The following is a 12,944-nucleotide window of genomic DNA, read 5'->3' as shown; positions in this document are numbered from 1 at the left end:
GATATGCAGAGAATGGAAAGAAGTGCAATGTCAAATTTGTACCAACGAGTAAATAGAGCAGATAACTGTATAGACAGATAACTTGATGAGAGAACAGCCCGTGGCACATGCAAGCTCTATACTCCTCAGGAAGCAGCTGCTGAATTAAATTGCAGCTGTTGTTGATGGGACTACAAAGCTGAAGGGACAGCCCCATCATGCCCTAGATGATAGTGAGCGGTTGATGAGATATGTTCCTGTAACTCTCAAGGAGAAACTGAAGACTGAACTTAAAAAGTTAGTCAACACAGCAGTAGCTACTTCAACCCCATAGCATATCTGCAAAAGTCCGCCAAGCTGTGTACCTGGCTGGATCACATGATCTGAAGAGGAACTATAATTGAACTAAATTAATAGAAGATATGCTGCCAAATTGGAGCGGAGCTTGCAGAAAGCCAAGACTTGATTTTGGCATGTAGAGCCTGCCAATGGGAGAATCTTCAACCTTCAGTATACCTTTAGGAAAATATTATTGGCTGAGTATGCCTTTTGCGATTAGTTCTGCACCTGAATTGTTTTGGCAAAAGCTGGAACATATAATTGATCCACTGCCATAAAGACTATGCCAATGGGCAACCTGCCATTGGACAAGGACAGACCACAGCAAACGTAGAGATGAGAGAAAGGTGAGAGTTTTAATGAACAGGTGCAGTGAATGCCTGCTGTAGTGTAACTTGGAAAAATATATTGAAGTGAGTATCAATGAGGGGTCCTAACTAGATCCAATAAAGCTGAATTCAGCAAAGAAAATGTCATGCATGACAGATGTGGCTGGGATCCAATACTTCCTTCAATTTAGCAACAACTTAAGCAAATTTCTGCTCCATCAATTTGTGAACTACCTGAGACAACTGAAACAAGATGATGAACATTCCAGAGAATTGTCATGACTTAAATGATTGCTAAGGATTGCATCATAGAACTAGGCATCATCTGGATGAGGCTTGGATGAGATACGTGTAAATTCAATGATGAGCCAACAGTAGCTACACAACAACTTCTTTGTAGAACAAGAACATCTCAAATCAACCATCCCATAATGAGTAATAATAGTGACAACTAATAAAGGCATCTGTTAGTCTTGCAAGACCATGGATCTGTGCCTGGAAAGACTTCACTCTCCAGGGCGTAGACCTGAGCAAGGTTGTATGGAAGACTGGCAGTTGCCCATGCTATAAATCTCCCCTCTCCACAACACTGATGTTGACCAAGGGAAGAGCAAGGGCCAATACGGCTTGGCACCAGTGTCGTCGCAGAGCACTGAGTGGTTAGGAGCCTTGCTCAAGGACACAACATGCTGCCTCGACTGGGGCTCGAACACTCGACCTTCAGGTCGCTAGTCAAATGCCTTAACCACTTGGCCACGTGCCCACACATAGTGACAACTAGATCTAGGATAACACACTCAAATTCCTAAAAGAGCTTACCAAGTCCGGCAGCATTTATGGAGAGGAATAAAAAGCCCACATTTCAGGTCAAGACGCATTGCAATAGACACAAGTGTTGAAATTCCATGTTGAAGGGCCAGTAATGTATATTAAGATTTTGTTTAAATTACATTGACACTATTGCATATACTCAGTGGCCACTCTATTAGGTACACCTGTACACCTGCTCATTAATGCAAATATCCAATCAGCCAATCATGTAGCAGCAACTCAATGCAAAAAAGCATGCAGGCATGGTCAGGTGGTCCAGTTGTTTTTCAGACCCAACATCAGAATGGGAAGAAATGTGATCTACTGTAAGTGACTTTGACTGTGGAATGATTGTTGGTGCCAGACAAAGTGGTTTGAGTATCACATAAACTGCTCACACACAACAATCTCAAGAGTTTATGGAGAATGGTGTGAAAAACACTAAAACATCCAGTGAGGGGCAGTTCTGTGGGTGAAAACGCCTTGATATTGAGAGGTCAGAGGAGAATGGCCAAAATGTTCAAGCTGACAGGAAGGTGAGAGTAACTCAGACAGTGTTATGACAGTGGCGTGCAGAAGAGTATCTCTAAACAGAATACATGTCAAACCTGGAAGCAGTTGGGCTACAACAGCGGAAGACCACAAACACACACTCAGTGGCCACTTTACTAGGTACAGGAGGTCTTAATAAAGTGGCCACGGTGTGAATATTAAGATGCTGTTTAAATTACATTGACAGTATTGGATATACATTTTCATGGGTACATTGTACATACACTGTAACACACATAAAAGTTGCTGGTGAACGCAGCAGGCCAGGCAGCATCTATAGGAAGAGGTACAGTCGACATTTCGGGCCGAGACCCTTCGTCAGGACTAACTGAAAGAAGAGCTAGTAAGAGATTTGAAAGTGGGAGGGGGAGATCCGAAATGATAGGAGAAGACAGGAGGGGGAGGGATGGAGCTAAGAGCTTGGAAAGTTGATTGGCAAAAGGGATACGAGAGGATCATGGGACGGGAGGCCTAGGGAGAAAGAAAGGGGGAGGGGGGAAGCTCAGAGGATGGGCAAGGAGCATAGTGAGAGGGACAGAGGGAGAAAAAAGGAGAGAGAGAATAAAAATTAATAATAATGTGAGGCACCTCCTTTATGCCCCATCTCCCTTTCATACCCCATCTGTTATTTATTATTATTGATTTTTCTTTCCTCTCTCTCGCTCTCTCTCCTTTTTCTCCCTCTGTCCCTCTTTGACAAACTTCTACAGATGGGTGGTGGAAAGTATGTTGACAGGTTGTACCATAGCCTGGTATGGAAACACCAATGCCCTTGAACAGACAATCATACAAAAAGTAGTGCGTACAGCCCAATCCATCACGGGTAAAACCCTCCCCACCATTGAGTACATCTACACGGAGCGTTGTCACAGGAAAGCAGCTTCCATCATCAGAGAAGCACACCTCCCAGGTCGTGCTCTCTTCGTGCCACTGCCATCAGGAAGAAGATACAGGACCCTCAGGCCTCAAACCACCAGGTTCAGGAACGGTTATTACCCACCCAACCACCAGGCCTTTGAACTAAAGGTGATAATGTCAGTTAAATTTACTTGTGCCCACATCCTGTAAGCTCACTTTCAAGGACTCCTTATTTCATGTTATCAATATTTTTTTCTTATTTATTTATACTTATTTTGTATTTTCACATTTTGTTGTCTTTGTTGTGATCTCTCATTGATTCTACTATGGTTATTATTCTACTATGGATTCATTGAGTATGCCACAAGGAAATGAATCTCAGGGTTGTATATGGTGGCCTACTGTATACGTACTTAGATAATAAAATTACTTTGAACTTTCAAAAGATGGATGAAGAATAAAACAGGTTAACTATTTTGAAATGTCCTACCTAAAAATGCAGAGGGTGAAACTGTGCCATTGCTCCGAGACACCATAACACTGATTCCTGTTTCTACAAAGGGCACTGAGAAGTCCACAACTTCCGATCTTTCTTCATTAATAGTCAGCGAGCCAACAGCCATCTCTGCTCGATGATACATCACCTGGAGGGAGTGCAGACAGCCACAAAGAGAAAGGTGGAATGTGTTAAAACACACTCTGTACAGTTCTCATTTGCCTCATTTGGGCCCCTTATCTAAGGAAGGACGTGCTGACATTGGAGAGAGTCCAGAAAAGGTTTACAAGAATTATCCTGGGAATTAAAAGGTTAATATAGGAGGAACATTTGATGGCTCTCGGCCCATTTGATGGCTGGAGTTTAGCAGAATGAGTGGGGATCTCATGGAAACCTATTGAATATTGAAAAGCCTACAGAGAGTGGACATGGAGAGGAGATTTCCTGTAGTGGGAGAGTCTAGGACTAGAGGGCACAGCCTCAGAACTGAAGGCCATTCTATTTACAACTGAGGTAAGGAGGAATTTCTTTAGCCAGAGGGAGGTGAATCTGGGGAATCTGTGGAGGCTAAGTCATTGGATATATTTAAAACAGAGGTTGATAGGTTCTTGATTAGTAAAGGCACCAAATGTTACGAGGAGAAGGCAGGAGAATGGAGTTGAGAGAGATAATAAATCACCATGATAGAATGACAGAGCAGACTCGAATGGCCTAATTCTGCTCATATGTCTTATTGTCATACAATCTTCTAGGGATCAGCTTTGGGGCAGGGACGGCTTTATCTGCTGAAAGATCCTGAACCTATCACTATGCAACTACTTGCCACTGTTTATTACCTAAGACGACTTACATCACCAACCATTCCATTCCAAACACCATTGATTTTTTTCCCATGCTTCCCATTTGACACCAGGTACAAGTCGTATGTGAATTTCACAGTCTTTGCAAGTTTCTTCAGAATATCAATGCAAAACCCTTTGCAGCATTTCTTCACATAGTGCCCCTTGCCAGTGGAGTTGCTGTCAAAGGAAGAAAGCAATGAGTTAATAACAGTAAATGAATCTTTGTTGTAGGAACATGGAAACAGTCCTTACTGTCTAAAACATTTCAAACAATTACATTTCAAGTTAATTATCATGGCCTTGAAATGTATGAATACATAAATGCAAGATGAATGCTTCTCCCTACTTAGTCAAGAGGCATTCAGTTCTTTAAAAGAAAGAGGTAACTTGCAAATGAAAGTTCTTTAATATATATGAGCTAAGCTTCCAAATGATAAAATTAATGCCAGACTTCTAATTGTAACTTCTCATGTTAATTACAACTCTCATCATAGTTGCGAAGTTAAGATGAATATAATCATTTATAAATGTGACGTTCACGTGGTACCACTGGCTGTAAATGTACACTTAGATCATTTGTACCTAATCTACGTTTTTCATCTGCTGAAAGATTCCTGAAATATAGTCGTCACTAAAAGGTTTGCTTTCTGTCAATGAGAATGTCACATCCTTCCCAAGATTCAATGCGTGTTGATGTTTGCAAACACGAGGAAATCTGTAGATGCTGAAAATTCAAGCAATACACACACAAAAAATGCTGGTGAACGCAGCAGGCCAGACAGCATCTATAGGAAGAGGTACAGTCGACATTTCGGGCCTAAACCCTTCATCAGGACTAGCTGAAAGAAGAGGTAGTAAGAGATTTGAAAGTGGGAGGGGGAGGGGGAGATCCGAAATGATAGGAGAAGACAGGAGGGGGAAGGATAGAGCTAAGGGCTGGAAAGTTGATTGGCAAGAGGGATATGAGGCTGGAGAAGGGAGAGGATCATGGGACGGGAGGCCTGGGGAGAAAGAAGAGTGGGGGGAAGCTCAGAGGATGGGCAAGGAGTTAGAGAGAGAGAGAGAGAGAGAGAGACAGAGAGAGAGAGAATATATATATAACGGATGGGGTACAAAGGGGAGGTGGGGCATTAATGGAAGTTAGAGAAGTCAATGTTCATGCCATCAGGTTGGAGGCTACCCAGACGAAATATAAGGTGTGGTTCCTCCAACCTGAGTGTGGCTTCATCTTTACAGAGGAGGCCGTGGATAGACATATCAGAATCAGAATGGGACGTGGAATTAAAATGTGTGGCCACTGGGAGATCCTGCTTTCTCTGGCGGACAGAGCGTAGGTGTTCAGCGAAATGGTCTCCCAGCCTGCATCAGGTCTCGCCAATATAGAGAAGGCCGCATCAGGAGCGCCAGACGCAGTATATCACCCCAGTCGACTAACAGGAGAAGTGTCGCCTCACCTGGAAGGACTGTTTGGGGCCCTGAATGGTGGTGAGGGAGGAAGTGTAAGGGCATGTTTAGCACTTGTTCCGATTAGAAGGATAAGTGCCAGGAGGGAGATCGGTGGGAAAGGATGGGGGGGACGAATGGACAAGGGAGCCGTGTAGGGAGCAATCCCTGTGGAAAGCGGGGGGGGGGGGAGGGAAAGATGTGCTTAGTGGTGGGATCCCGTTGAAGGTGGCGGAAGTTACGAAGAATTATATGTCGGACACGGAGGCTGGTGGGGTGGTAGGTAAGGACAAGGGGAACCCTATTCCTAGTGGGGTGGCGGGAGGATTGTGAGAGCAGATGCGTGTGAAATGGGGGAAATGCGTTTGAGAGCAGTGAGGAAGGAAAGCTCTTTTCTTTAAAAAAGGAGGACATCTCCTTCGTCCTGGAATGAAAACCTCATACTGAGAGCAGATGTGGCAGAGACGGAGGAATTGCGAGAAGGGGATGGCATTTTTGCAAGAGACAGGGTGGGTAGAGGAATAGTCCAGGTAGCTGTGAGAGTCCGTGGGCTTATAGTAGATACCTGAACATAAGTTGTCTCCAGAGATAGAGACAGAAAGATCAAGAAAGGGGAGGGAGGTGTCAGAAATGGACCAGGTAAACTTGCGGGCTCGGTGAAAGTTGGAGGCAAAGTTAATGAAGTCAACGAGCTCAGCATGCATGCAGGAAGCAGCGCCAATGCAGTAATCGATGTAGTGAAGGAAAAGTGGGGGACAGATACCAGTATAAGCTTGGAACATGGATGTTCCACAAAGCCAACGAAAAGGCAGGCATTGCTGGGACTTATACGGGTACCCATGGCTGCACCTTTAGTTTGGAGGAAGTGGGAGGAGCCAAAGGAGAAATTATTAAGAGTAAGGACTAATTCCGCTAGACGGAGCAGAGTGGTGGTAGAGGGGAACTTGTTAGGTTTGAAATCCAAAAAGAAGCGGAGAGCTTTGAGACCTTCCTGATGGGAGATGGAAGTATATAGGGACTGGACATTCATGGTGAAAATAAAGCAGTGGGGGCCAGGGAACTTAAGATCATTGAAAAAATTCAGAGCGTGAGAAGTGTCACGAACATAGGTAGGAAGGGATTGGACAAGGGGGATAAAATAGTGTCGAGGTATGCAGAAATGAGTTCGGTGGGGCAGGAGCAAGCTGAGACAATGGGTCTACCTGGACAGGCAGGTTTGTGGATCTTGGGTAGGAGGTAGAAATGGGAAATGTGGGGTGTGGGAACTATAAGGTTGGTAGCAGTGGATGGGAGATCCCCTGAGCTGATAAAGTTGGTGATGGTGTGGGAGACAATGGCCTGGTGCTCCTTGGTGGGGTCATGATCGAGGGGTAAATAAGAGGAGGTATCCGCGAGTTGTCACTGTACAGGTCAGTACGCCAGACTACAACAGCACCCCCCTTATCGGCGGGTTTTATAGTAAGGTTAGGATTAGTGCGGAAGGAGTGGAGAGCAGAGCGTTCTGTAGGAGTGAGGTTGGAATGGGAACGAGGTGCGGTGAAGTCGAGACGGTTGATGTCCCGTCGGCAGTTAGCGATAAAGAGATCCAGAGCAGGCAGAAGACCAGAGCGGGGTGTCAATGAAGAGGAGGAGGGTTGAAGACGGGAGAACGGGTCATCGGTGGGGTGGGAGAGTCCTTGCCAAAGAAGTAGGCTCGGAGACGGAGACGGCAGAAGAACAGTTCAGCGTCATGGCGAATGCGGAACTCGCTGAAGTATGGGCGAAGGGTGACAAAGGTAAGACCCTTACTGAGGACAGAGCGCTCTGCTTCAGAGAGTTGAAGGTCGGAGGGGATGGTAAAGACCCGGCACGGATGAGAAGTGGGATCAGAGGGGGGTTAGGTGGAAGCTGGTGGTGTCAGTGGAGGGGGGAGGCTTGGGGTGAGAGGAAGAAGGAGCCTCTGAGGGCCCAGGAGTCAATGATGGGATGTGAAGGAGACGGGGTTGCAGAGTAGTGGTGGGGTATGGGGAGACGGGAGTCACAATAGCATCAATGTTGTTTTCAGCTCCTAGCTTTGGTTTCAGTTTCAACCCTTCAACTTGAACCATCTCATACTCTTCCTTTTCATAACTATTACATCTTCCTATCTGGGGACATTTGATTTTGGTGATCTATTCCAAGGCAAGGGTATAAATAGACCAAGCAACATTGTTCTTAATGAAACCATTCACTAAGTTATGTTTAGGCTTAAGTTTCTAAATACGTCTCGTTATGTTGAGATAAGTGGACAAGAAACAAAAGTTGGCTTCAGGTCTGATATAAGTAGGGATAGTATCAAACAATATTCTCCTTAGGTCTACTAACTCCATCAATTACTTTGGCTGCATTTCCTCATAACCAATTTCCTAGAAGGACTTTACTCCATTGCCTCAGCTTTGACGTCCTCATCGTGGCTGGTCTGCTGATGCCACCTTTCATTATTTTGCTATGCACTTGTTTGACTTAGGATTCTCTTCTGTCATAAGAGGCCCCCAATCACGGCCATTCCATTTTCCAGATTTCTACTCTTAATACCTCTTCCTTTCACCAAGAACTTTGCACCCCAATGGCCTCCATGTGGAAGAGATCAGCCTCTGCCATTCCCAACACCTCCAGTCTATCATCAGACAGATCCTCCTCACCCTTGACCTTTCAGCATTCAGGCGGAACCTTTCACTACACGCTCTGGTCAACTCCACAATGAGCTCCCATTGTCTCCTTCCCCTTCTGTGCAGTTACAAAGGATATCAGGCTACACTTTCATCTCCCAAGCCTCCAAATCCTCTCTAGCTGAAACAGCAACATGCCTGCACACTTTTCAATGTCTATTTTGTGTCTATAGTGAGGGTGTGGACATGGCTGACATTTCCATCATTTGTTGTCCTGTATTGTCCCTGAACTGAAGAGGCAGTTTGAAGATAACTACATTGATGGATTGGGGCCACATAAAAGAAAAAATGCAGAAATCCTTCCCCGATGGACATTAGTAAACTAGGTAATCTTTACATATTCAGCAACAGTGACAGACTAGGCAGTTTACTAAAAATAGAAAGCTGTTTACTTTGTAAGAATAACCCTGCCGCCATTAGCCCATCACTTAATTCCACAATCTATCATCGGCCCCCTTATCCAGTTTCCTGATGATTACAACCACCCAGACTCAGCATTGAAATCATAAGCCCATATGATACAGGAGCAAAATTAGGCCGTTCAGCCCATTGCGTCTTGTCTGCCATTCCATTATGTCTGATTTGTTACCCTTCTCAACCCTATTCTTCTGCTTTTTCCCCATAACCTTTGACATCCTGACTAATCAAGAACCTATCAATCTCTGCCTTAAATATACTCAATGATTGGGCCTCCACAGCCATCTGTGGCAATGAATTCCACAGGTTCACTACCCTCTGGCTAAAGAAATTTCTCTTCATCTTTGTTCTAAATGGATATCCCTCTAACCTGAGGCTGTGCCCTGTGGCCCTAAATTCCCCCATTATTGGAAATATCCTCCCATATCGAATCTATCTAGGCCTTTCGACATTCAACATTTCAGACTGAAACGTTTGTCTCATTTTGATTCTTACTTACTGCACATTACACTGTTGGCATTTAGGGCAGCAATGAAGATTCTCCATCTCTGGATGTGCTCATCATATCAGCAGCTTCGTCTTGATTTTCGCTACTGTCTGTCTTGCAAGTCCCGGATGGAGACTCAGGAATTCAGATGTAGAAGGATTCTTCATTGCAGTTCTCATAACAAGTTTGTTTTACCATCAGGGTTATTTGCCCTGTGCTGAACCCCAAGCCTGGAGGTCTGGGGGTTCATTTTGATTCTAATGTTCCCATTTACACTTAGCCCTGGATCCATCTTTTGCTTCTCTACTTATCCTTCTTCCCTTAAATTTCTCAGCTTATTAGAAATTTAAGCCCATAATTGGCCTTATTAAGAACAATCAAGCTGCATTTGTTTGTATCTTTGCCTTGCAATGGATCACCAAATCAATGCTCTGCTTCTGTGCCGCTGACTATTGTATACAGCCAAGATTCTCCCTCAAGGCTTTGCAGAAGTGTACAAGATTAATCACGGTGTCATAAATAGATCCACTTTCACTTTTGGGACTAGTGCTTATAATAGATTGCAGTCAGGATGCAAGGCCCTGTTTATAATTAGGCTTTGCATTCTTTCAGAATATTACATTAAATCCACCTGAACAGGGCACTTGTTCTGATGAGCAGATTAACCGAGTTGTAGCAGTGTAAAATTCTTCTCATTCTTCACTTGAGTAAATGTGTCAACCATCACTAAAAACAGAATGACCTGAGACGCACAGGACAGAAAGTGGCCACTTAATCCAACCTCCTCTTGCAAGGATTTTTTCCTTCTTTTACTCCATCACTTTTTCCTCTATATCCTTCTCCATAGCCTGCTTATCTAAATTCTTTCAAATGTACTGCATCTTCAAGCAATGAGAGCTGGAGACAGGAGTTTGAATATGATACTGAGACCAAGGATTGTATTGAATGGTGGGGCAGGTTCAAAGGCTGCTGTAGCTTATTGCTGTTCCTGCCATCCTGTGCTCAACTGCTCCTCATGGTAGAGTTCTATTTTATCACCACTCTAACTCTGATAGCCTTTAGTTCTGCATTCTCCACACTTGGACACACTTACTTTCTATCCATTGACAAGAGAGTGGGCTTCATTTGCAAATCCACTCAACAAAATGGGGCTGCTTAGACAAGGCCACAGGAAATAGAAAAAGGAGCTTTGTGAATCTTTAAGACACATTTGCTGCTGATTGAGGAAATCCACATGAATACACTTAAGGCAGAGAAGTGTGATAACTAGGAATTCAAGACGAACGGAAGGATCTAGTGACAGATGAGATGAATCAAAGTGGATGCAGATGAAGGCACAGCATAAACACTAATATGTTAAGCTGAAAAAAGAAGAGTAATTTTATGGAAGTGATTGTTTTTCATGCCGGAAGAAATAAGCAATGCTCCAGAATGATCCTGGGAATGAAACGGTTAATGTATGAGGAGCAGTTGGTGGCTCTGGGCCTGTACTTGCTGGAGTTTAGAAGAATGAAGGGGGTTCTCACTGAAACCTACTGAGTATTGAAAGGCATAGGCAGAGTGGGTGTGGAGAGGATGTTTCCAGTAGTGAGAGAGTCCAGAACTGGAGTACACAGCCTCATAGTAGAAGGATATCCCTTTAGAACGGAGATGAGGAGGAATTTCTTTAGCCCGAAAGTGGTGAATCTATGGAATTCATTGTCATAGATGGCTGTGGAGGCCAAGTCACTGGGTACATTTGAAATGGAAGTCGACAGGTTTTTAATTAGTAAGGGCATCAAAGGTAACAGGGAGAAGGCAGGTAAATGTGGTTGAGATGGAAAGTAAATCAGCCATGGTAAGCAGACTCGATGGGCTGAATGGCCTAACTCTGCTCCAATGCTTTGTGGTCATATGGTCTTTTCAAGCAGAGATCATTAGAATTGTATTGTACTCATTCTTTTTGTAAAAAAAAACATGTGCTACCAACAGCACTAATGACTTTTGGATCCCAGCTAAAAATCAGGGATTGGCCAAGAAATGCTTTTATCATTGTGAGCTAAAATGCGACCTGTGTGGTTCTCAGTGGAAAGTTCTTGATCGCTGAACCTTTGCCGTGTGCAATCACCAGGAAGAATGTAGAACTCCTCCCATAGCAACCAAAAGTAGCTGAAGGAAGGGGAGGGGTATTCGTGGCAAACTGCCGTGTGTGGCTTCAGAAGATCATCTGCCCTGAAGTGGTCTAAATGCCCCACAACATTGCAGTGAGTTTTGGGACCATCAGAGAAGTAGAGAATGCATCCTTGGTTCTAAAATAAGAGGGCTGCAATCAACGCTTCAATGCTCGGAGCTAAGGTTTTAAATATCCTTAGCACTGAAAACAGAGCCACACAGATGCAATATGTGAAGCATAGATGTCAGAATGACAGCCCTTCAGCTGATGTCTCCTTGGCAATCCCAGCACAATGTGCTCCTAGTTTTCTCTTCAGTAACTTTTCAACGATGGTTACAGATTGCACCCCATAACTGCAGCGTAAGGGAGAAGACAAGTATTGCATGAAGAGTGAAGTCATTTGGTGTGAAGGCTGATCATGGAGAATGTTCAGACGCACAAAGGTGAACTTCACACAGGAATAGCTGGGCTATTTTACCAAAAGGTACAATGATCATTAGTGCAACGTAACCCAGGTTAAATCAGTTACATGCATAATTCACATATGAAAAATGGGCACTAATGGATTTAATTTTGAGACTAGAATGATTTAAGACAAACAGCAAAAAACTGCAGATGGTGAAAGTCTGAATCAAATGCAAAATATGCAGGAAATGCTGAACAGAGAGAGGAATAACTCTATTGGCTTTGAAGCATATGGCACTTTTGAAATGTATAAACATGGATTGGTATGCATCAATGATTTAACTATGTGCTTCCCATTTTATAGGATGTGAAGCATTAGAAAATATTGGGAATTTATCCGATGAAAGCCAAGAGTGAGGTGCCAGTAGAACACACCAGGTTAAAAGCAATTAGTTCACACAGAGTGGATGGGAAGCATGATTGTACTCACTAAGCCTTGATATTTTTCCTGCATGGGACATTGCTTCTTGCACACGTCCCAGTTAACTTGTCCACATCTTCCACAATAACGAAGGGGGTTTCCTCTAATGTCACGACACTCAGGTGGCTGTCGTCCGCCTCAGCATCTGCGAAGGAATTAAACCTTGGCCACACAGGATATTTCAGGGCCAGGCTATGGTTTTCCCATTTTCCGACCTGTAAGAAGAAGATATCAAAGTCAGACATTGTTGACAAAGGTTTACCTAGCAAATGCAAGTTTTACCAACAAATACCTTCATTTAGGGAAGCACCTTTAATAATATGACCAATAGTACTACCCAGAAGCAGTATTAAACACAAATTTCCCTCAAGCTACCCAACAAAATATTATGCATGTAATTGATAGCTTTGCAAAATAGATACTGTAGATTTCAAGGAGCATCTGAGAGGATGAAGGATTTCTGGAGATCTGAGCTTAGGCAACTGAAGGTAGAGATGAATGATGAATTGATAAGGAAGGGTCATATTGGAGAAGGTGAGTAATTGCGGAGGTTCTATTGCTGGAGGAGTCTACTGAGATAGGGAGAACAAAGTGCCTATTAATGTGGAGTAGAGTAAACTTCCTGTTATATCACATCTGTATTCTATGGAACGTGCAGCACTTGAGT

The 12,944-nt window shown here is 43.8% G+C and overlaps 1 protein-coding gene across 3 annotated transcripts in view; it reads right to left on the bottom strand.

Annotated features, from left to right (window-relative positions):
- The window catches only part of grin2aa (glutamate receptor, ionotropic, N-methyl D-aspartate 2A, a), a 315,483-nt gene that overhangs the window by 87,143 nt on the left and 215,396 nt on the right, over positions 1–12,944 (bottom strand). For all 3 annotated transcript variants that reach the window (XM_063059218.1, XM_063059219.1, XM_063059217.1), the window contains exons 5-7: positions 12,287–12,492; positions 4,214–4,382; positions 3,358–3,511 (exon numbers count right to left, since the gene is read on the bottom strand). In XM_063059218.1, coding sequence (XP_062915288.1) covers positions 3,358–3,511; positions 4,214–4,382; positions 12,287–12,492 — 529 coding nt within the window. The remainder of the gene's footprint in view (positions 1–3,357; positions 3,512–4,213; positions 4,383–12,286; positions 12,493–12,944) is intronic.

Source organism: Mobula hypostoma, chromosome 9 (genome assembly GCF_963921235.1).
Source record: "Mobula hypostoma chromosome 9, sMobHyp1.1, whole genome shotgun sequence".
Classification (NCBI taxonomy): domain Eukaryota; kingdom Metazoa; phylum Chordata; class Chondrichthyes; order Myliobatiformes; family Myliobatidae; genus Mobula; species Mobula hypostoma.
This window is presented reverse-complemented; position numbering and strand designations above follow the sequence as displayed.